Source organism: Equus asinus, chromosome 2, assembly GCF_041296235.1.
Source record: "Equus asinus isolate D_3611 breed Donkey chromosome 2, EquAss-T2T_v2, whole genome shotgun sequence".
In the NCBI taxonomy this organism is placed as follows: Eukaryota; Metazoa; Chordata; class Mammalia; order Perissodactyla; family Equidae; genus Equus; species Equus asinus.
Genome location: NC_091791.1, coordinates 58,648,076 through 58,672,339, shown reverse-complemented (window position 1 = coordinate 58,672,339; position 24,264 = coordinate 58,648,076). Strand labels below are relative to the sequence as shown.

The 24,264-nt window shown below is 56.0% G+C and overlaps 1 protein-coding gene across 1 annotated transcript; it reads right to left on the bottom strand.

The window, feature by feature from the left end:
* Positions 1-1,272: 1,272 nt before the first annotated feature.
* LOC139041027 (collagen alpha-1(XIII) chain-like) lies at positions 1,273-21,807 on the bottom strand. Its single transcript, XM_070489303.1, has 2 exons — positions 20,999-21,807; positions 1,273-1,376 (listed from the first exon to the last, which is right to left on the bottom strand). Exons 1-2 carry the CDS (start codon positions 21,290-21,292, stop codon positions 1,284-1,286), a joined length of 387 nt encoding a protein of 128 aa, XP_070345404.1. The 5' UTR covers positions 21,293-21,807; the 3' UTR covers positions 1,273-1,283.
* Positions 21,808-24,264: the final 2,457 nt, after the last annotated feature.

Genomic DNA, 24,264 nt, shown 5'->3' with positions numbered 1-24,264 from the left:
CTTTTCCCAATGGCTTTCCCAGATCCCCGGGCTCAATCTCCTGGTCTCCGAGGGAGGGAGGGTGCTTCCCAGGGTTCCTGGACACCCTTTTAATTAACCTGGATGACCCTCTTCTGACTGGGGCCAGCTGAATCCCGTCACGGTCTCAACGTCTCCCGTGGCAGCACCCCTGAACTGTGACTCCCACCTCAGCCCACTCACTCTTCGGAGAATGCGGTCCCTCCATTTCCCATATGCTCAACATCTGCTGGGCTCTCCTCTCAGGCTTGGGGACCCTGAGTGAGGGCTATTAGGGACCCTCGGCTCCTGTGTCCAGTAGAGGGCCTGCAGAGAGCCCAGGGAGTGACCTGCCCATGCCACCTGCCCACCGCAGGTATCGGGGGGCCACGCTGTGAGCTGGCAGAGGGTGAGAGCAGGGCAAAGCCTCTGTGATTACCCCTGTTACTTTGTCTCCCCTAAACCTTTCTGGGAGCGTCCTTCCTCACCCCCAAGGAGTCCAGCCCATTCCAGTTTCTCATGGGAACCGTGAAACTGGCTCATCTGTCATTCTCACAGCCTAATAACAATGGTCAGCAACCTAGAAAAGTCCTCCTGAACCATGACTTCTCATTATTATTAATTGTGGACAATGCCCTGCACGTGACTGTGACGAGATGAGCAGACCCAGTGAGGAGCACAGAAGGCACTAGAACAGGCGTCCTCGGTGGTGATCTGCCCCCACAGGGCGAGCAAATGGCAATGGCGGAATCTGAATCCAGATGAGACTGGCCGACCTTTTCCACCACATCACCTTGCAGCCCTTAGCTCACAGGCGAGTGTGTGAGTGTGCCTAGCCTGGCTACCACACAGTGGACACGCAACACCCTAAGCCACCCAGCTAGGGCTGGCAAGGTTTTCCAGTTCTGGGGTAATTCACCATCCGGGTAAGAAACACTTGTGTACACCTACTATGCGTCAGGAGTGGGAGGCACAATAGTGAACACGATGAGCCAGGTCTCTGCCCTCCTGGGTTTAACTTCCCTTTGACTCTGCACCATGCTTCATGATCTCATCAGATGGCACACCCTGGTGTGCACCGTGTCAGGCCCACAGAAGAGTTTATGAACGAATGAATGCTGGAATGAATGGATGATGAGGGGGATGGGTGGGCGGGTCACTGGGTAGACAGAAGGTGACCATCACAGATATCATCATTCCCATCTTTCAAATGAAAAGTGGTGCTCTGAGCAGGGTGTGGCCGGAGCAGAACTGCTGACAGAGCCTCTGGCGTGTCCCCATTCTAGTCACCATTCGCAGGGCTCCTTACCTGGCGGGCAGTGACACCCTGGAGATGTCTTCGGGGCCTCCCGGCGCCTCCGAGAGTGGAGCTTCCATTTCTGCACAAGGAGAGAGAGAAGAGGAGTCACTGGGAGCCTGAACCACCAAGTCCTGGAAAGCGTCTGTGGGCTGGCGGGAGGCGGGGGGAGAAGGGGTGCTTGGGGGCTGGCAGGAGGACTGTTCCTGCATCAAAGACTGGCCACTGGGCATCTGGATAATAAGAAGCAGACGGAGAAGGTCTCATCTAGGTAATCTCGGTGTCTGATGTCTTCCCAGGGCTCTTGAAGAAATTAACCCCAACCACAGAGCCTATAAACCAGCTGGGGGCTCCCGCACCCCACACTCATGGCACAGCAACCTGCTTCTCGCGGCTCTCTGCTAATTGTTTCCTGTCTGGGTCTGGGCTCTGATGGACCCCAGAGGCAGGGACTGTGGCTTCTGTTCTGGTGTCTCTCACAGAGCCAGGCACTGGCAGCCCTGGGCAGGCGGGGAGTAGGGGGCTGGGCAGGCCCTCGGCCCCTCCACCAAACCTCTTCCTCACCAGCTTGCAAATCACTCAGCCAATCCAGAGGACTCTGCAGAAGTGGCAACAAGTAGACTGAGACACCTCCTGCCCTCCAAGAGCTCAGTCCCCAAAACTGCCCCGGCCACAGGCACACAGACTTAACCGAGAAGCCTCTGGGGCCACACTGCCCGGGTTCACACGCAGGTCTGGGACCCGAGCTGATATAAATCCCTACCTCACTGGGTTACCAAGAGGATTGAAAAGGTTGATGCTAGAAAGAAAGGGGCTGGACGCCCCGGGGCGCACAGTAACCTCAGCTGTTGTTACACTCATGTTCCAGGTGAGGGGCCTGTGGCCAGAGAGGAGGCTGACCCCGGCCGAGGGCAGGGCCAGAGGAGGGCACGGAGCCATGATTTGAACCCACACTCTCTGCTGCCAGCGCAGCAGTGAGAAGCTGGTAGCCCCAGGACCACATTGGCCTTTAGATATATTTTATTTTGTTCCCATGGTGATTTTTTTCCCCTTGAATTTGCTGCCAGTATTTTGAAGTGGCTGATTTCACACGCAAATCTGCATTTCTAATTTCTCTTGAAAAACTGGAAGATCTAGCCACAGGTCCCGTCCCACGGCTGGCAGTGGCTGACTGTGTCCAGTGCACTGCAGTCCCTGACGTGTGACCCCGTGAGGGGGCCAGCTGGCCCCTCAGGAGCATTCCTCCAGGATTCGTCTCCTCACTAGCGTGTAATCCTGCACTCGGGATGGGCAGCGAAAGAGGCAGAGAAAGTTGCATGGGAGGTGTCATAGGATTTGGTGTCACCTCTGGTTTGGTGGTGGGGAGGGAAGGCCAAGAAGGCTCCACAAGGACCCCCATCAAACCCGCACTACGTACTGGCACTAAGCTGGGCGCTTTTATACAGAGAATCACATCATTCTTCACAATCCAACTCTAAGGTAGGTTTAATAGTGATCTCATTTTCTACTTAAAGAAACAGAGGCTCAGAGAGGCTGAGTGATGTGCTGAAGGTCACACAGCTAGTATGTGGTGGGTCTAGGATGAGAACTCAGGTCTTTTGATGCAAAGTCCACTCTATCCCACTGGAGAAAGGTGTGTACAAATGCCCCTGGAGAGGGAGTATAGCAGTAGACGTGGGTGGGGGGGCTCTGAGGGCAGAATCGGGTGGAAGGTCAAAGCAGGCACAGGCGAGGAAGGAAGGAATGTCCCAAAGGGGAGCCCCTCACTCAATAGGGGAGGCTGGCACACAAATCTTCAGTGGATGGATGCTGAGGCCATGTTCCAGGTGGGCCTAGAAGGGCCACTCAGCAAACAAATGAGCTCCCTGGATGGAGTCTGCTGGAAGGCCAGGGATGCCCAGCTCGGGGCCCAGTGCACCAGGACCACCTCCCAGTGGGAGACCGCACATCTCTACTCTACATCCCTTCCCACCGATACCATGTGGGCTCCAGGCACACAGTGGACGTGTGACACAAGTGTGCTAAATGGCAGAGTCAGTCAACGCCTGACAAGCCAAGGCCAGCTGAGTTGGCACATTTGGGCTACAGGTTGCATTCAACAACAGCAAATGCCAAGCACAGGTTGGGCCCTGGAGAGAGAAAATGCAGCACAAGACAGACAGGTGCCTTGCCCTCCTGAGGGTCACCTTCTATGGGAGTAGACAGACAACCAACAGAGAAACAAGTGAATGCCTAAGTCAGGCAGTGCACAGGGCTGCAGAGAAAAGCAAGCAGCGTAAGGGGACTGAGTGATGGAAGGTGGTGGCATTTTACACCAGGGGTCAGGGAAGGTCTCTTTGTGGAGGGGACGTTTGAGCAGAGAGCTGGAGGAAGAAAGGAAATGAGCTCAGCAGAGATCTGGAGAAAGTGTGTCCCAGGCGGAGGGAACAGCAGAGGCGAAGGCCCCGAGACAGGCCTGTGCGTGGAGTGTTGGAGAAGGAGGAAAGGGGCCCGTGTGGCTGGAGTGACGCAGGGGAGGAGGGCGGGACAGGAGTGTGCTAGGAGGGCAGATCATGAGGGCGCTGGCAGACTGTGAATTTAGAACAACTCGGGCCCCTGACGTTTCCGTGGCTTATTGACAGCCGTAAACTCCAGGGCCAGTGTGGGTACTGCGGTGCCATCCAGGCCACCTGTCAGGATCAGGCCACTCGTCCTTAGCCGCTCGGTGTGTTGGCTGCTGATGGCCTGGTCTTTCTCCAGGAACTGCTCTCTGCTGAAGGGAGCTGCTGACGGGGTCCACTCACTGCCCCAGGCAACATGCATCCAGTTACTCAGAGACACAGGTACCGAGACCAGCCCCTTTGCCTCAACTCAGGATGACTCTGAGGGCTGTCCCATCTGCGGAGCCCCTGAGGACCAGCTGAGGCCTTGGTCCCAACAACACAGCAGCTCACCTCCCCCCTCTCCCTGACCCTGCTTCCCTCACCACTCCAGTGTTGACCCTAGCAAGACTCCTGCTCACAAACCTCCACCTCAGAGCCTGTTTCCTTGGGAACCTGACCTGAGACAGACCTGGAAGTGACCTTCCTGAGCTGTCACCTGACCCTCACCATCACCCTGTGGAATAGGCCGGAAATCAGCCCATTTTATAATCAAGGAAACTGAGACTGAGAGAGAGAAAGGGAACTGCCTTGAACAAGTGAGCCACAGAGGGCTTCATTTCCGGGTTCTCCACCTTCAAGTTCAGTACTTTCATTCAATCAATTCAATATACCTGGAGCTCCTACTAATTGTGAGACTGTGCAAAATGAGAACAAGACACAGTCCCCGTCAACATCGGAGTTTGAGCCTCGTGTGGGAGAAGCGTGTTGAGATGTGTCCAGGTGACTGCAGACTTTGAGTGCTGAGTGGGAGACGGGGTCCTGTGTGCCAGGTAAGGTGTCTAGCACTGAGGGGCCGTGCGAGGATCTGAAGCAGAGGAGGCACGTGGTCAAATCTGGCTTATAGAAGGGCACTCCAGCAGCGTGCTGAGAAAAGACAAGGCAGCGAGAAGGATGCAGGCTGAGGTTCCTCCTGAGGCTGTCACTGTCATCCATCCGACCCAGAGATGCTGGAGCCCTGGGCTTTTGCACGGCAGCATGACAAGGGGAAGGGACATGCAGGACAGGAATGGACAGGGCACAGGACAGACTTGGTGTGGGGCAGGGCCCAGGCTCTGCTGCGGGCAGCCGAGGAGACAGGACAGGGGCAAGAGTAGGCTTGTGGGCAGATGATGAGTTTCGTTGGGGACAAGCTGAATTAGTGGAAGTCCAGGTAGGTAGGGGCACGTGTGGCTCTGGTGCTCAGGAAAGGCCTGGGTGAGGAAGGTGGATCCGGGAGCCAGTGGCATACATCAGGAGGGGAAGGAGACATCTGAGGGGCAAGGGCCCCAGGGGCACAGAGGTGGGAAACTGGCTTAATTCAGGGTATGGTGTGTTTTCTTGACCCACCCAGTGTTTATTTTAGAAAAGTATTTAATTCCAAGATCACTACAACCTTTCCAGAGTCTGGGCTTCGACCCCACCCATGGACCTTCGTCTGCTGCTCACCTTCTAACACCCCACCCGAGGGGTCCTCCAGCCCGCGGGACCTTCAATCCACCGGTCCTTCCACTTTTTACTATCCCTCGCGGGCCATCTTTCACTTCCCTCCCGGCCCAGCTCAAATGCTGTGGTCAGCGATCATAACCGCCCCCTGGCTGCACCCTCGGCTGCCCTGATGCCCTCCCGCTTCGGCACATTCTCTCGGCTAAGCCACAAACCTGGTAGATCCAGCGACTCCACCTCCCACAAGGGCACCCAAGTCGAGGAATGACGCCAGAGAAAGCACACTACCTCCCTCAAATTCATGATCATTATCTCAGATGAAAGCCCAGTTCTCACCCGTGCTCTCTCCCCAACCCCCACCCCACACCCCCAACGTCACTGTCACCTGATGACCCTGAGGAAACAAAAGCTGGCAGAAGAGGCTTTCCAGAGGCTCTCGCCACCACGCATACCCGCCCATCTGCGTCTCTGCCTGCACACTCTCTCCTCCCACATGCCCCACCTGCGCTCCCAGGTATGGAGGACCTGCGCGAGGACGTCAAGCCAGCAAGGCCCCCCTCCCACCTGCATCACCAACTCCTCCTCTGGCCTGGATCACTTACTGCAGGGGTCAGCACGCGTTTTCCATAAAGGGCCAGCTACTAAATATTTCACACTGTGTGCGCCATATGATCTCTATCACAACCACGTAACTCCACTGTCGTGGGTGAAAAGCACGGCTGTGTCCCATAAAAACCAATTTACAGAAACAGGCTTCCAGTGGGAGTTAGCTGTCATTCGCCCGGCCTGGATGTAATCATTACACAAACAGGCTGTCGTTCCTCCCATCACAAAAAGGGAAAAGAAAAATCTTCTCTTGACCCTGTTTAGCTCTTTCCTGGAACAGCTCCCTGATGAAGGTGTCCTGCTGCTGTCCTGGACCGCTCCGGTCAGGCTCCCACCCGCTCCCAGCCCTGTGGGCGGCTCTCCTCGCAGTCACCAAGGCCTCTGTGTTACTGAGTCCAGCGGACGGTCCACCGCTCCCTCTTGGCTGTCACAGCCTGTGCTCGCTCCTCCTTCTCCTGGACAAGCTTTCTTCACTGGGCCCCCAGGACTCTCCCAGTTTCCCTCCAACCACTCCTGGGCTCCTTCTCAGTCTCCTTGGCTGGTGCCTTCTATCTATTTGACATGTTCTATCTATTCGAAATGTTAGAGGGCGGCCTGGTCTCACCTCTTTTCTTTCCGCACTGGCTCCTGGGGACTCCCAGCTGGTCTTATGTCTTCTGCCTACTTGACATCTCCACCAATAGGCATCCCACAATTAGCCCGGCAAAACTTTGCTCCTCATATTCTGCCCACTCCCCATACCTGCCCCTCCCCCCATCTTCCTCCTCCCAGGGAACGGCAACTCCATCTTGCCAGGTGCTCAAAACCTCGAGATCATCAGTGATGCTCTTTCTCCCTCCCTCCACAGCCATTCAGTCAGCAACTCCTGTTCTCAGACATACCCAGCATCTGACCCCTTCTCACCACCTCCCCCACTACCACTTGGTCCAAGCCTCATCATCTCTGGCCCAATTACTGCCATCACCTCCGCATGGATCCCCCTGCCTCTGCCCTTGCCCCACAGACTATTCTCTACACAGCAGCCACGGTGACCACGCAGGCCTCCTTGATGTTCCTGCACATGCCAGGCTTTCTCTCACCTCAGGGCGTTTGCACTGGCTGACCTCTCTGCCTGGGATGTTCTTTTCCTAGCTAACCACCCGGCTCACTCACCCTGAGGCCTTCCTTGCCCCTGGTGGCCTCCCATGATATACTTACTATCCCCTCTTCCCTGTTTCATTTTGTCCTTCAGAGTTTGTTGTGGCTGTTGCCTTGTTTATCTTGCTTATTGTCCCCCCACAACTAGAAGTAAGCTCCACGAGGACATGGATATTTTGGTCTGTTTTATTTACTGCCATGTCCCCAGTGCCTAGAACAGGGCCTGGTATACAGTATGCGCTCAATAAGTATTGGGTGCTTAAGAATCAGGAGATTCCACGTAAAGGTCTGAATTTCTGGTCTCTCTCATATGATGGGAGGATCTTGCAATACCGGGCCTTGGTACTGATCAGGTGGTGCTGAGTGGTGGCTGCCCCTCTGAGGTGGGCATGTGTTGTCCAGGTCACCACAGTCCCCTCCCCCTGGCCAGCTTCACCTACTTAGGCCACCAGCCTGGCCCCCTTAGGCATCTGAGTTTGAGACCTGGTTGGTGAGAAAGTCCCCGGCTGAGGCCCAGGAGCTGGTGGAGAACTTCCTGAGGCCCTGGGTGGATGGACACCCGCCGCCCTGGACACAGAAGCCTTCCTGCTTCGCCCCCGCTGGCAGCCAGAGCCTCCTGGAATGCCTGCACCCCGGCCAGAGCTGAAACAGCACCGCTGACCATCGAGGCTATTAAAATGCCTGTGTCAGGATCAAAGGAAAGCGCCGAGCTCCCGGGAGTGCGCTCCAGCTCCAGCTCCAGCTCCCTCCCCATGCTCAGCCCCAGGGCTGTGAAGGGGCTCAGGCTCAGCCTGGGCCTCTGTGACATGGGGGCCCCAAGCCACGCCATCGCCATCGGGAGGCCAGGTGAGCTCTGCATGCCAGGCTGCAACCATGGGCCTGGTACCTCCCCTCCGTGGAGTCTGCAACCACCTCAGTGCTGCTGCGGAAAGAGCCCTGGAAACCATGAAGCACTTACCAGGTGGAATATTAAATAAGAATTAACGTTAACAGTAATGGCTATCCATACTGAGCAGTATATACCGGGCACTGTGCTGCATGCTTTAGGTGGAAAATGACATTGAACAATTAAATCTGGTACAGCTGACATACGACTCCTATTAGAACCCCCTGCTCTTGGAGGCTGCCGTGGGACTGAATTTTGGGTTAGCACAGACAGCCCCCAAACTCCGACGGAGCACCCACTGCATGCGGAGCTCAGCAGACAGTGTGGACATGGGCTTGAGCCACACTGGGGAGCACCAGGACCTCGGGGTCAAGTCCCAGCCCTCCCACTAACTGTGTGTTAAGCACGGGATATAAGCCCCCTGGACCTCGGCTTCCTCATCTGTAAGGTGGGGATAATATTAGTTATCCGCTGGGCTACACAGCACGGCTGGAGGGGTAAAATGAGATGGGATGAGAAAACAAAAGGAGGTGTTCAGATGTGAAGAAGGGTGGGCACCTGCTGTGCCAGCTTGTTTTTCTCAGTGGCCAGATCAAGGCCACTTCTCTCTTGAGCTGGTGCCAGGCCTGCCTCCTTCTACCTGCCACAGTGAGGCTGCCTGGCCTCAAGCAATGCTGCAGACACGTGGTCAAGGTCCCTGTCATGCCCCTCCCCCTCTTCCTGCAGAGAGTGGTGAGGGTTCTGCCTGCGGCCCTGCCTCTTGGCCCTGAGAACTACAGGTTGAAAGAAGGAGCTGCCCATTGAAATGGCCACCCTGGGCAAAGCTCTGGCCTGTGCCAGCATCTGATTACAGTGCTGGCACACAACGGGCACACCAATCTCATCTGCTGGAGCCCTTCTCGTTACCCTGCGCCAGAACAGTTACCGGACCGGTTGCAGACTAAGCCAGCCCTTTGAGGGCAGGGCCTGGTCTGCTGTCCCCGATCCACACTTGAACTGAATTACTTACTTTTCGGTCTGCCCCCCAGGATCCATCCTTGCGGTCCCAGGAGGACGTGGGCTTGGGTCTGGGCTTCAGCAGAATTTGGACAGATGGAGATAGGGGAGGGAGGGCATTTTGGGGAGAAGCAAAGGCACAGAGGCAGGCCCCAGGCTGTGCAGTGCTGGGTCCCAGGCCTAATTCCAGCGACCGCAGGAGAGGGCAGGCCCCACAGACGGGCTATGTTAAGGAGACAGGCCCATGTGCGGCTGCGTGCCCCGGAATACAGGCGGCTCAGTAGGGTGAAATCAAAGCAGAGGAAATTGAGACACTCAACCCACACCCACTGGCACTGGACTCGCCCGCTCTGGGGGCCCATGTGCTGGGGCCTGGGCAGGGGTGCCATGGGGGTGCCTGAGGAGCTGTGCCCTCCCTTCCTCCACAGCACTCTGTGCAATGGACTTGGCACCTGATCACAGACTCCTAGGGCCATGAAACGGGCCCGAGAGTCCACAGGATGCCACGGGCTGCCTCTGCCTCCTTGTTTCAGCTGAACCACAGAGATGTTCCAGGCTCCGCAGAGCAGAAAAAGTCAGGGGGAGGAGGTGTGCACCCTGTGTGAGCCTTCCAGCCTTCAGTGAGGAGGTCCTTCCTTCCACCAACCTAAGGCCCTGCGGACACCTCACAGGAGTCCAGGAGCTGGGCCCTGGAATGAGGCGGATGTGAGCGGGAGCCCGGTTGGCGTGGGCATAGGACCTCAGGGGTTTCAGGGAGTCTGGGGTCATCTCCAGGCCTGGTGCAGAATGGAGCTGGGGCCCCTACAACAGAGCAGGGAGGTGCTGGGGTGAGTGGCTGGGATGGAAATGGGGAGCATCTTCCCTCCTCCTTACCTTCCACAAAGGATGTGAAGCATCTCTGTATGCCAGAGCCGTGCCCAGTGCCGGGACACATTCGAGCAAAGCAGACACGGAGGCTGCCCTCACAGAGCTTACTCTCTAGGGGGCCACATGAGAGTCTACCATCCACACTCCTCGACAGGGGGCACCCACTGTCATCAGAGCCGTGGCCAGGACGGCCAGGTGCTGAGAGCCGGTCCTGGGCGTGGACTTGGCGGTTCATCATGGGGAAGTGATAGCTGGGCTGAGATCTGAGGATGAGCAGCAACTCCCCAGGTGAGGGGCCGAGGGCCTGGGAGCAGGGGAAATGGCCCAGATCTGACACAGTAATGTGCTTCTTATGAGCCAGGCAGGGGTCTTACATATGTAAATCAGTCAGCACTCACAGCAACCCATTCATGAACAAGGAAACTGAGCCAGGGAGAGGTGAATTAACTTGCCTGATGGCACACAGCCAAGAAGGGCAGAGGCAGGATTCGAACCTGGCTCCGAGCCCACGTCTCTCCTCTCTATGCCTGTGACGGGGGGGTGGGGGGGGGGGCGGTTGGCTTTTTCCAGGAGATTGCAATACCTTTAGTGGAGTGCCAGGCACTGCTCAAAGCATTTGTTTTAACATTTTTTTTGTTTGTTTTTGAGGACAATTAGCCCTGAGCTAACTGCTGCCAATCCTCCTCTTTTTGTTGAGGAAGACTGGCCCTGAGCTAACATCCATGCCCATCTTCCTCTACTTTATAGGTGGGATGCCTACCACAGCATGGCTTTTGCCAAGCGGTGCCATAGCTGAACCCAGGATCCGAACCGGCGACCCCCGGGCCACCGAGAAGTGGAACGTCTGAACTTAACCGCTGTGCCACTGGGCCAGCCCGTTTTAACTTTTTTTTAATAATTGTTTTCCCTGAGCATTTTTCTCCCTTACCTTCAATTTTTTTTTAATTTTTAATTTAACTTAATTGAACTTTTTTCCTTTTTCTCCCCAAAGCCCCCTGGTACATAGTTGTATATTCTTAGTTGTGGGTCCCTCTAGTCGTGGCATGTGGGACGCCACCTCAGCATGGCTCGATGAGCGGTGCCATGTCCGTGCCCAGGATTCGAATCAACGAAACACTGGGCCGCGTGCAGTGCAGCGTGTGAACTTAACCACTCGGCCATGGGGCCGGCCCTGTTTTAACTTTTTTAATCCTAACAACAACACACATAAGAAGGAGATACTGTTACTATCATCACCCTCATTTTACAGAAGTACAACCCAAAGCACAGAGAGTTAAACAACTTGCCCAACATCACGCAGCCAGTAATTAGCAGGGCTGGACTTGAACCCAGCAATCTGGCTCCAGATTCTGTGCCCTTAGCCATGACAGTGTACAGCTAGGCATTGGACTTGGAAACTGAGGGAAGGGGAGCCATGAGACTAGAGAGGGTGGCAAAGGCCACGTCATGGACCACACTGAGGAATTTATTATCTGGCCTGAGAGCAATAGGAAGTCACCGAAGGGTTGCAATCAGAGAAATGTAGCGATCGTTTTCAGAGATTTTAAAAGCTCACCCTGGCTGCCGTGTGGATGGTGAAAGGGGTAGGGCAGAGGGAAGGGGAGCAGGTGAGGTAGCAGGCTCCTGCCATGGCCTGGGAGAGCCGAGGACAGCGCAGGTGCGGAAAGGCAGGCAGTGATGGCCAGAAGAGGACAGATGTGGGGGAGGCTGAGAAGGTGCGGTCAGGAGGGCCTGGAGCGGGTGCAGCTGGAGGCCAGCATTCACAGATGAAGGGGTGCTGGGGAGGGCCGGACTTCCCGCTCAGTTTAGACACAGTGAGTTTGAGGTGCTCTCAAGACATGCCAGAGTCGGGGATGGCAGGTGTAGAGATGGGTATGGAGCTCTGAAGAGATGAAGAATATGCAGGACATTACAGTCAGACCTGTCCAATCAAGGAACAGGCAGCTACATAAGGTAGTGAGCTCCCCCATCACCGAGGACATGTAAGCCTGAAAACCAAGGATGTTGTGGGGGATCCCTGGTATAGCGCAGAGCTCCCTTCTGTCCAACACTCTGATTCTACGGAATGGGGAGAGGCTGGAGGTGGCAGGACCACCCTCTGACCTCCCATGTCATCGAGACTCCCCGTATCCCCAGGAGACCTCAACTGCCAGCTCACAGGGAAGTGGACTAAGGCTGTTCCTGGAAGAGCCCCAGTTGATGCCCCTTTAACCAGTCCCCTTTCTGCAACCCTGTCCCCAGAGGGCACCCCTCCTGTCCTGCCCTGCAGGCCACCCTGTCGAAGCGTGATGATGCAGAAAACCTCAACGCGATGGCTTAGGAGGCACCTTCACGGGGCATCTGCAGGGTAATGGGGGACTGCAAGAGTGAAGCCCCTTGGGCAGTGGAAGCCCAGGCCCTGTGACAGCCTTTTTGGGGGTAGATGTGTCTTTGCGGGGCAGGCAGGCCGCCCTGCTGAAACTTAAAGAACAGACAAGAATGAGCAGCCTGCCGGGAGGGTGGGTGGACAGGGAGGGCCTGCGGGGAGGATGGGTGGACAGGAAGGAAAGGCCGGAGCAGAAGACAGATGGGGATAGACTGCAGGCCTCCAGGAGGCCGTGAGACTGGGTGGGGATGGGCTGTGAGCGGAAGAAACAGGGCTGAGGAGGCGGCAGAGGCCCAGAGCATGTGGGCTCTTGCCATGTAGGGTTTTGGGAAAACCCACGGTAGCCTCCAGGAGGGGAGACAGGGGCCCCGTGTCCCCGGGAAGGCCGTGCCCAGCCTCCCCGGTAGGCAGTTCTGCCCTTCTGTACCCACTTGCCCTTTGAGGAGGTCCCAGAGGCGCCCCCGCTGCCAGCAGCCCCGCCCCATCCTTGTGTCCACAGTTTTCTACAGGGAGCCCCGGCCAGGGCCTGCAGATGGGAGAGGGGGTATCAGCGTGGAGCTGCTGCAGGGCCTGCTGGCAGTCCAGATGGCACCCAGGAGAGCCGGGGACCCTAGCCTGCCCTGGGCCTCAGTTTCCCTGGAAGAGCCTGCTAACTTCCTTCACTTACTGAGGACTCAACAAGCTGCTTCAGGGAGGGGCTGAGTCCAACAGAAGCCGCGGGAGCAGGATTCCCGAGCCTCATCCTGAGGCCTGCTCTCCCTCAGATGGCAAACCCTCAGCTGATTTATTTTTTGAAACAACAAACAACAACAAAAACTAAATCCCAAACCAACCCCCCACCTCCACCCCCACAAAAGAAAACCCCGCTGCTCCCAGACTTTCAAGCTGTGCAGGACATGGTAGGACTCTTAATGACATCCCACTGTGACCCCATCACTGCCACCATCAGCCCCTCAAGCCCTGCTGGGGACCCAGGTGAGGGATCTGGGTCACACTGCACAGGAGGCGCCAGGCCTGGGGCACAGATAGATCCCCTCTCTCTGTCTCAAGGATTGCCAGCCACGGAGCCAGGTAAACACCCCACAGCCAGACCCTCCCCACAGGGCCACCCATCAGCCTTCTGGGAAGGGTCAGCCTCGGCTGCTGCCCATCACCGCCCAGGGGCAGGTCTTTGAGGCACGCAGATGCAACGAGAAGGAGGGAGAGTAAGTTTAAAAAGCGTAGTTACTACAGAACTTACACCCCTCTCTTGCTTTAAAAGGGGACATTCAGGCGCCTGAACAGACAGAAAGACAGACACACATTATGCAGGAAGGCAGCAGGAGGGAAGAGAAAAGCAGGGCCAGGGTGAGCAAACAGACCTGGGAATGGGGCCGACACAGAAACTTCTGCCCCAAAGACTATGCTAGGTCGTGGGTGCCCCCGAGGCTTGGGGCTAAGCCTCCTAGAGGACAGTTCAGTGTCCAAGAGACAAGGGCCAACCCTTTCCTCCCAGGACCCAAGCATTCTGGAAGCCAAGGCTGGACAGGGCCTTTTCTAAGAGTCCTCATCGCCAAGGCCTGCTGTAACAAAGGGCACCCTCAGCGTCATTCTTTATTTTTTTTCAGTGCGGTGAGGAAGATAGTCGCTGAGCTAACATCTGTGCCAGTCTTCTTCAGTGTTGTGTGTGGGACGTTGCCACAGCATTGGCTTGATGAGTGGTGTGTAGGTCTGCACCCAGGATCTGAACCTGCGAACCGCAGACTGCTCAAGCAGAGTGCATGACCGGCCCTCAATGTCATTCTTATAACAAAGAGGGTGATGCGGGCCTGAGGCCAAGTCAGTAAATACCACCTCTGTGGGAGCCAAACCAAATTGAACCGGTCCTTAGCCCCTGGCCCATGTGACCTGCCTCAGCTGACTTAGTGGGGGGTGGTCCTTCAAACGCATGGCGTATACTGGTGGCTCAGAATACCAGCTCTGGGGCCAGAGTCCCTGCATTCAAGGCCTGGATCTGCTACTTACCAGCCATGTGACCTTGGGAAAGTTACTTAATTTCTCCGGGCCTTCATTTTCTCTTCTGTAAGAAGGGAATAGTAAGAATATAGCCACTTCATTGGGTTATTGTGAGAATCAACTGGATTAATGATGTAAAGCTCTCTGAACAGTATTCATAAATATTAGCTATTAGTAAAAGTTGTGGACATGGGACGGCCCCATCTCAGCTCCTCTGACGAGGAGGGAGGTAGTAATGGTTACAGACAATTCTTACTAATTGAATGATGTCATTCAATCCTGCAACAACCCTGTGAGGAAGGTATTGTCATCCCTGTTTTTCAGACGGGACACTGAGACTCAGGTCACACAACTGGTTAGTCACAGAGGTCCCTGTGACATCAGATGCTGGGGGCTTGCCCACTTTACTGTTTTGCCCCAACCAGAAACATGCCAGGCAGCTCGGCCAGGTGAAGATGAAGCTCCTGACCCTTGGGAGTGGGGGACAGGAGAGTAGGGGTGCCCCCAGCTGCTCTGTCCAGGTGGGAGCACATCACGCTGAGCTGTCCCCACTCTCCCAGTCAGGACCAGGGGCGCAGCCCTGACTTAGGAGCAGCTGATCACGTCCTCCTCTGCTAGTTGCTGTGAAACACCACCTCCGGGGCACGTCCCCCGAGCAAATGCTGAGCATACAGCTGTGTCTGTGGTTGCAGCTGACGTCGATGGCTTCACTAGCCTCCAGCAGGAGGACCTTAAATCAGCAACTAATCGGTGAGGGGTGCCTACTGGGTGCAAAGTCCCAGACTAGACTCAGCAAGGACCCAGAGACCAGTGAGCTCCTACCCCTGCCATTGGGTAGCGTGCGAGCACACGAAGAGACAAGACATTTAAAGGCAACAGAAAGGAGGGCACACTGCACAATGTGTTTGAGGCTGGGCCATGGGTGGTAAACAAATTTTATTGTGTGCATTGACTCCCTAATAGACTGGGAGTGGCAGCCTGGAGCACCATGGCGAGAAGGATTCTGAGGTCTATCTTGAGTCCCTGGGAGTGTGTTGAATGATTATTATGAGTAGCTGCCATGGTTCTGGGGTAAGAGAAGTCAGCACGGGCCGTGTCTATCTATTTCCCTTCTCTGAGCTGGAGGTGCCAAGCTTCCTCAGCATGACCAGGAAGTTCTGTGGAAGTCAGAGCAGGGAGAGAGCCCATTTTGGTGAGGGTGGTTGGGAAGGCTTCCCAGAGGGCATTGGGGCAAGTCTAGAATGATTAGGAATAAGGGAAAAAGGCATCTTTCTGACAGTGTCAAATTGTGAAACTGCTTAAGACAGGCAGCATTTTTGCAGATGCTCTGACCTTTTCCACCACCTTCCTATGAGAGCAGGCTCATTTATGAGGTCCTCAGTCTGGCTGGGAGCTAGCGCTAGTTTTCAGGCTATTGGAGAAGCTGCGAAACTTTTAACAACTCTCCCTGGCTTTATCTATAGTGAATATTGCCCTGTACCTTTTTTTTTTTTAAACTTAATTAGAGTCATGAAATAGCTCTTTATTTTGAACACCAACTCTCACGAGTTAGCGGTAGCTTCCCGGAATAGTGCTGAAAAGGATTCTGAGACTGTTTGTAAGCTCAACGGCAAAGTGGGCTGCACTTGATTAACAATGTCTGCTGAGGGCCAGGGAATGAGGAGTGGAGCACACACATGCTGTGTCTTTGCCACCATTTGGCCAGACATTAACTAGTGTCTAAGGAGAAGGAGAAGGTGTGGCGTGGAGGAGAGACGCCTGCCGGAGACGGGGATCCTACCTCTGGCTCCTCTGAGACCTGGCTGTGCAGCCTTCGGACCTGTTTTCTCATCTGTAGAGTGTGGGGACAGGACTGGAGGGGCTCTGAGGATCTCCCCTGTTAACTCCCACAAGACTGCTCATTTACGTACTGCGTGAAAAGAGGAGGCACTTTAGGACCGACACAGTGGAGCGCGGGCTGCGGACGATGGCACCTGTGTCTAGGGTCTGTCCCCTTACTGAAGCCAGGCTGCTGTGATCCACACAGGACACTCAACACTGGCCATGCCCCGCCACGCGCATACTTTCCCTCTAAGAGCCTGCTCCCCTCCTCATCCCAGCATTTCCATCCCGGGGTGCCCCATCCAGAGCCCCAATCCTTCAGCCACTGCTTTGAGCTCTCCCCTAATGGCTCCTCTGGAAAAGACCCAACAAAGGCCCCTTACACACCCTATAAATGTGAGACATTCCTGTTACAATGGTTGTGTTTGTTACTTTTAGGGACTAGGGAGTCTGCTGGGGTTCCTAAACATTTTAGCCTGGAAGTTTCAACCCCTTCCTCTCCCAGGGAATTCCAGGAGGTGGAAAACTTTCTCAACATGCAAAGGACTGGCTCACAGATAGGATGGAGGTGGAGAGACATCAGTCTTCTCCCCTGTAAAATGGGGTAATGACAGTGCCAGTCCCTTAGGGAGGCTGTGAGGATTGAAAGAGGGAACATACGTAACCGGCCGCCATATGTGCCCTATAAATGTGAGACACTCCTACTCCAGCCGCTGCTGTTCTTGTTAGGGACGGGGAGTTGGCCTGGTCCCTGGACATTCACCTTGAAGGGGGCTGCTGACGCTCCCTGCTCCCTTGGGCCTACAGGGTAGATTTGGCTGTTTTAAATTCCTGTCCCTTTTCTTTCACTGCACACTCTCTGCCCAGCTCTAGGTGACATCTGATTTCCTCCATTTGGGACATTCCAGTTTCTTTCTACACAGCAAGCTAGTCAAGTAACAGGCAGCTGGAGCACTCATTAAGGGTCCCAGACCAGCAGAGAGGCACTGATGGGGAAGAGTTGGGGCCTGAGGTCTGGAAGCCACACTCCCAGCTCCCCACGAGCTGGCTCCCCGCCCCCACCCTCCTGTCCTGGCTCTGACCCTCCCCTCCCAGTGGCTTGGCCCCTCAGATCTGGGCCTTCTGCTCACATCTGCCCCTGGCTTGCCTCACACCAGGCTCCTCTCCTACCGGATGCCCTCAGCCTGGCCTTCCCTGCCAGCTACCCCTTCCTCCAGCCTCACAGATACAGTCTCGCCCCCAGCACGCCACTTTCCCCACTGGAATGGGTGGTGTGCACGTATGTGCCCCTGGATTCCTGCCTCCAGGCCACTGCACAGGCTCTGTGCCTCACCAGGACTGCCCTGCCCAGGGCCCTTCTTCCATCCTCTCATCCTTCAGGGAGTGGCCCAGGCTCACCTGCTCCAGGACAGATTCCCTGTGCCAGGTCCCCAGGAGCCCTCTGGAAGCACTCACGGGGTCCTGAGCATGGCTTTTGGTGGTGGCACATTTTAGTGCATTCTGCCATCTGCCATCTCCTGAGAGCCTCACAGCAACCCCAAGGGAAGCAGGGCCTGGGCTTAACAGGGGCGGAAGCTGAGGTTCGGGGGGCGGCGTGCCTTGCCCGAGGCTTTGCCATGTGCCTAGAATCCTGGTTTTGGGCCCCTACGCTCACCAGGTGCCTGTGTGCCCCTTGAGAGCAGGAGTCCTCCACGCATCATGTCACAGACCCTCTCTGTAACACAACCGCTCCCCTCTCCTCTGCCTTTTCTTTTCACCGGGATTTCCTCTGGTCCCAGTTCTTCCTTCTCTGCCTCACCCCTTCCTCACTTTTGCCCTTTGCTCAGACCTGGGAGAACTTTCCTGGGACAGGAAGGGCCAAGGGTGGCAGAAAGACCTTAAGGTGCTCCGGGGCACCTTTGCTGACCCAGAAGCATCTTGCTCCTAGCACAGCCCTGTCCCATAGAACTTTCTGCGATGATGTATATGTTGTATATCTATGCTGTCCAAAGTGGCAGCCACCAGCTACAGCTGCTATTGAGCACCTGCTTGAAATGTGGCTAGAGTGACTAAGGAGCCATATTTTAAATTTTATTTAATTTTAGTTAGCTTAAATATAATGAGTCACACATGACCAGTGGTTGCCGTATTGGACAGTGTAACCCTTACAGTGTCCCCTCCGGAGTCCCTGTCCACCCAAGGGATGCCTCCAGGGGGCCATTTCCACACAAACTAGGCCACCTACCCCGCCACCCCCAGGACAGCTCCCTCCCTCTGGCTCCAATGCCCCCCCTACTGACCTCAGGTCCCATCACTGCAGCCACCATTTCCACTCACTCCTCTCTGTCCCCAGATGCACCCCTAGTCCGGGTCACAGTCCCCTCTGGCCTGTACTAGCCTCTTGTTTGGCCTCCCTCCTCTGGCTTAAGCTCCCACTCCAGGGACATCACTGCCCTCAAGACCCTTCTGTGGCTCCCCACTGCTCTGACATAGATCTAACTGTCTCTAAGGTCCTCTTGATCTAGGCTACCTGTCTCTCTCCAGCTAGATCCTCCACCGCTCCACCCTCCCAGCCCTCCAGCATCTGGGACTTCCTTCAGTTCCCCAAGGCAAACCCTTCCCTCTGGCTTCTAGCCTCCAGAAGCTGTTCCTTTTGCCCCTTAGAACAAGGCCCTGACACTCATCTCCTTTTGCGTGGAAAACTCCTATTCACCCTTTAAGTCTTTGCTTGAAAACCATCTTCCCAGGAAGCCGCCACCATCAGGCTGTGATGCACATTAACACATTCCCAGGCCTCCTGTGCTGCCACTATCGCAGCATTTTTCACACGACACAGTCACTGCTGATTTTCTTCTTTGTGTCCTATTTGCCTGTAGGTTTAGGAGGGCAGAAGTGCATCCCCCGCAATGCCTGAACCACAGCTGGCTCTCAGGAAACATATGCAGAGTGAATGAATGAGAACGGACAAAGGAAGGAGGGGGGACCTGGTGAAAAGAGCACTGGAAACCGGTTCAGGAGCCTCAGGTTCAAGTCCTGGATCTCACCATGCAGCTCTGGGTAACCTACGCCCCTCTCTGGGCCTTATTTTCCCCATCTGCAAAATGGGTTTCAGTTCAGATGCTCTACAGACAAGAGGTTTAGAAGGCCGTAAAGCTGCACATGAAGGTGCAGTTTGAAGAGAAGGAACCAGCATGTCAGGTCACACTGTCAGCCCAAGGCCTCTGAGGCCATGAGACTTGGCCTGGCTACTCTTAAGCAGAGAAAGCAAGGATCTGGGAAAGGGCTCGGCACCCTCAGGCCAGCAGGAGGGGTTGGGAAGGGAGAGGAGGGTGAGAGGAACAAGAGAAACTCCCATGGTCAGATGCTTGTCCCTCAGCAGCAAGGGCCCCTGAGATACCTGGGGGAGCCCTCACTGCCCTCACACCCTCTCGAGCACCCTGCCAATCCCACTCTCAGCCAGCAAAGGCCGCCTGCTCACACTGCTGAGCCTAGAGGGCCCTCACCCCATCAGGCCTAGAGGCCCCCCAACCCCACCAGGCCCAGGGGACAGAGCCCTCTGGATTCCCTGGGGCCTGGCAGGGCATTGGGCATGAGCTGAGGTCAGCAGTCATGGGGCACCACCAGCACCAGTAACCTTGCCCGGTGACCTATCTCTCCTTGACCACCCTGGAGAGCTACTTTGGCAGGTACCGGCTCTGCCTGGCAGAAGCACCAGAGAGAACCCTGGCTGCAGGGAACAAGGGCATCATTCCAGAATGGCCGGAGCACCCACTACAGGTAGAGCTGGCTCCACTGCTTGCCGTCATCACCGCCGCTGTGCAAGCGGGCAGGCAGGAGGGTATTCACCCCAGATTGCATAGCTTCTAAGCAGCAGAGTGGGGCCAAAACCCAGGCCTGCTGGACTCCACCACGCCGCTCTTCACTGTTCTACACACCACCTCTTACTAAGAGGCCCTCTTCCAGTTTTTCCCATGGGAACATTCCATGTCCTGTTCCTGTTCCAGACTGCAGCCCTCACCTGTGGGTCCTCTCCTTCATCTGGGCCCTGGATGCCCTGTGCTGTCCAGACTCCCGTAAGCCACCAGGCCTCAAGCTCTCACTGACCAGCCTTTCCTCTGCTGGCACCAGGGAGACTGCAGGTCCCTCCTTCCTGGGGAGGGTGGGGTCTTTTCATGTGCCTCCAAGATTGCCACGCCTAAGAGACACTAATGGCTTTTAATTCACTTGTGTTCAAGGATATTTCAGGAATGGGAAAAAGCTCAGCATCCTTTTTCCAGAAAAACACACAGACACAAAAGGTTGGGGACCATTCCAAGGAGCAGGCAATAAAACACTCGCCTCAAGAACAAGAGGGTATGGGCTAATTCGTGCCAAGGACAGCAGAGCCAGGGCGACTCACACCAAGGCCCTAGCCTTCTGGGGCAGTGGGCAGGGACCAAGACACTAACCCCAGAAAGGACTGCCCTCTCTGGTCTCCTCAGCCCCGTGGATGACTCAGTCCCTCAACTCTCTTCCCAAAGGAAGGTGGCAATAAAAGTCAGGCAGCACTGACCCCCAGGGATGACGGATGGGGAGGGCCGCGGGCACACGTCCCGCCTCGTGGGCGCTGAGCGGCTGGCTCTCACACTGCCCTGGCGGGATGTCGGGAGGGAAAAGCGGAGCCCGGCCGCCTCCGCGCACCTCCGCACGCTTTGCCTTTCGCCACCTGCCCGGCGCGCCCAGGGCGCTCCCAGTGTGGGACGGACGTGGGGGCGCCTGCCGCAGGCGGGAGCTGAGGGTCCTCGCGCAAGCCACTCGGATCCTCCGTGTCCCTGGCAGGGCAGCGTCCGTCCCTGTCCCCTATCCCGCCCGCAGACTTGTGCGAGTCCCGCGGCGCACCGCGCGGCGTGGAGAGCCAGCGCCAGAGGGCACCGGCTGGTGGAGAGTTTGGAGGCTGCGCGAGGGGGCGCCGCGGGGAGGGATAAAAGCCAGCAACAAAGAGCACAGACCTCGTCCAGCAGTTGGTTGACTCGTCCCAAAATAGCCGTCTCCATCTGCTGCTCCCCTCGCTCCGCTTCCAGGCGCAGCACCCGGGCCTGCAGCTCGGCCGTCCGAAAGTGGGCGAGCAGGCTGAGCGCCAGCGAGCAGACGGCCAGGACTAGCAGCCCGCACGACCCCGGGCTCGGCACCCGCGCGCAGCGCTCCGCCGGCGCCACCGCTAGCGCCACCGTCTCGGGCGTGCCCAACTCTCCAGGGCCGCCGGCACCGGCGGCTGCCGCTTTGCTGGCGCGCTCCACTACCATCCCCTCGCTTCTCGAGAACCAATAAATAAATAAATAGAATAAATAAAGGCGAGAACCGCTGCCCAAAGGTGCGATCCAAGCCGCGGGGCAGGGGGAAAGGGGTTATGTCGCTGGAACAAGTCCCTTTCCTTTGCTCCCGGCAAAGAGGATGGAAAAATTAGCAGCAGGAGAGGGAAAGCCGAAAAAGCACAACCAGCGGTAATCGGGGTACACTCGGGTGAGAAAAAAGTTACTTCGAAGTACGTTCCAAGTCCAGGAAAGTTAGGGGAATCTGGCCGACTCTCCTCTCCGCCCCGTGTTTCCCTTCAAGTATCTGCAGAGTCCTCGAGTTGGTTCTGCGCTGTCGGTCCTTCTTGGTGTCTCGCGGCCCCCGGTCGAGCCGGTTTCAGTCGCGGGGCGAAGGGGCGCACATGGAGGGCCCCATGGGCAGAGGTGGGTCGTGGCCGCTGCCGAGGAGCGCTGGGGCCGATTCCGGCGCCTCTGTAACTTGACACACTGGCCGCGCCGCACGGATCGGATGAGCAGTCCGCGCTACTTCCCAAACTAATCTCTCCCGCCCCCTCCCTCCTCCTCCTCCCCCCGCCCCTCCCCTCCCCTCCCCTCCCCCAGCTCCTGAGGGCCGGCGGCTTGGGTTTGTTTATTTATGCAAACTCGCCAGGGGTGCGGGGCGTGGTGTGTAGGGCCCCTGCCCCAACCGGCCGGCCCCGGGAGCCCCTCTCCCGCGCTCCCTGTTCCCTTTGAAGTGACACTCGGGGTTATTTATAGGCAGGAAGGGCGCTGGGGCTTCACTTCTCTCCCTTTCTCCATTCACACCGAGGGTCCACTTTGCCTTCCGCCGCATGGGGCCAGGCATCACTGCCTTTGGGATCCTCCAAAGAGCCCGGCTGAGTTCTTGTCCGGACTCTAGAAGGATCTCCACGTCCTGCGCAGGAAGATCTGAATCCCTTTGGCCGCCATTGCGACCCCCCCCCCCATCTCATCCTCTTCCTTTCTCCTCAAACCCGCTCCACCTTGGGCTCTGTATCCCCTGAGTTCTGCAGCTCCCCCAGTGCCTTTGGTGCGACTCCTCCGCCAACCACACCTTTCCTCTGGGGAGAAAAGTCAGCCCTCTAGGGGGCAGCAGAACTGGCATCCTTTTCTCTCTTTCAGGACCAAGACATAACAAGATACAGGAGAATAAAAGACGAACAGAAGCCTTATTCCAGGGTGTCGGATAGGCAGGTCAGTCTTGCTGCCTGCCAGGCCCGATCTCTTCCCTTCTAGCCCACCATTGATCTGAGACCCATTCCATCCCTCTGCTGTCAGACCGGCCCAACCCTCCCAGCCATCAAAGGCGAGCAATTCTCACACACACTCATACTCCATCCTCCTTCCTTAGGGCTAACTCTGCTCCCTCCTGCTGTCACTTCCTATGCTCCAGTAGAGAAAAGCTGCCCCGAGGGCATTTTGTAGTTTCCTCTCTTCTCTTGTCACCTCTCCCACTTTAAGTAACATTTGTATCCCAAGAGACTTTATCTCCTGTGCCTCTTGACATTCCTGCAAATGAGGTGGTGGGACTGAGTTTACGGAGAAAGCCTGCTTCCTGGGAGCCGCCAGCAGGGGATAAGACTGGCCTTGAAATGTGCAGTGGGGGTGGGAGCAATAGGAGTGTTGTGATTCCATTTTATAATAGCAGGGTGGGCCAACTTCACATTTTATATATTGACCTGATTTGGCTTAATATATAATAATGTGTCACATTTAATAGAGTCGCGTAGTGACACAGTACTTTTATCACAAATAATAAATGTCATAATATTGCCTGCTGGGTCAGTCAGCCACTAGGGAGGACGACAGGGATAGAAGGTGATGCTGAGGAAAAGGCTGGTGGCCAGGGGCTCTGGGTCAGTCCCAGCCCTAGTATTTCCTTGGTATTGGCCGTTGGGTAAGTGTGCCTCTGTTTCCCTACCCTGTAATGGGATGTCTCAATTGGGCTGAACAGACGTTCCTGAGAGAACACGGTCGTGTTGAAGACCACCAGGGGGCGCCGGAGAATTTCTGCACTGAGAGGTATCCGCCAGGGGATTCAGGGACTTTGATTGGGCGTCCTCCCCCGCGCCCCAGGCTAGTGAGAATGGAGGAACTGAAGTGGGGGTTGGTTTCATTCCTTCCTTGTTCCACAGCTAATCTTTTGCCTTTCAGCGCTTTAGGGGTCCTCAGGAATGCTAAGGCAGCAAAACCTAAGAGGTTTGGGGATGCAGGATCTTCTGTGACTGGGAACTGAAGGCAAGGATGCTGCACTAGCCTGACCCCAGCATCAGAAACTCCATGTCCCAACCCCAGGGGCTTCCAGGGGGACTCTGGAGTCAGAGAAGCCCGGGCATAAATCACAGCTCTGTCTGTGTTGGACTTACTTAACATCTCTGAGCCTCCATTTTCTCATTTATAAAATGGGAGAACTTAATGAGGTAGTGTGGCTAAAGCACTTGACACAGTGTCTGGTGCATAGTAGGCACTCAATAAATGGTATCTGCTTCCTCCTTTAGGAGTCCATGGCTGCTAGTGCCAGCTAAGATACAGCCACCTCAGGGCTCCCAGTTGTGAAACAGGAAGAAAGTTCAATCCTAAGAAGAGGCAAATGCGTCACCACAGGTTCCCTTTCCCGCAGCGGGTAGCTGGGGCAGCAGCTTGCGGGAGGCAGGCCTTAGCCTCAGTGGGGGCCTCTCCCCAGAGGTCCCTTCCTTTCTTCATGCACTGCCTGAAATTCTTACCCTGTGGAATTCCCCCTTCCGGTTAAGCATTGCCCACCCCAGCAGTTGTTACAGAGTAACTGGGCTCATCTTGAACCCTCTTTCTGCAGAAGTGGAGGCTGTGACCTTGGAACATGGGGTGAAAAGATCCAGCTTTCCAGGGTCTCAAAGCCCAGTAGGGAAGATAAGATATATTCAGAAACAACTGCCACATAAGGCAGAATAGCGAAAATCCACAAAACA

Bases quoted from the DNA above. Each gene is read 5' to 3' on its own strand.
- LOC139041027 (XM_070489303.1), bottom strand. From the start codon at position 21,292: ATGGTAGTGGAGCGCGCCAGCAAAGCGGCAGCCGCCGGTGCCGGCGGC. The intron at 1,377-20,998 runs GTCTGTGCTCTT...CTCCTTGTGCAG, and splicing joins TCAACCAACTGCTGGACGAG to AAATGGAAGCTCCACTCTCG.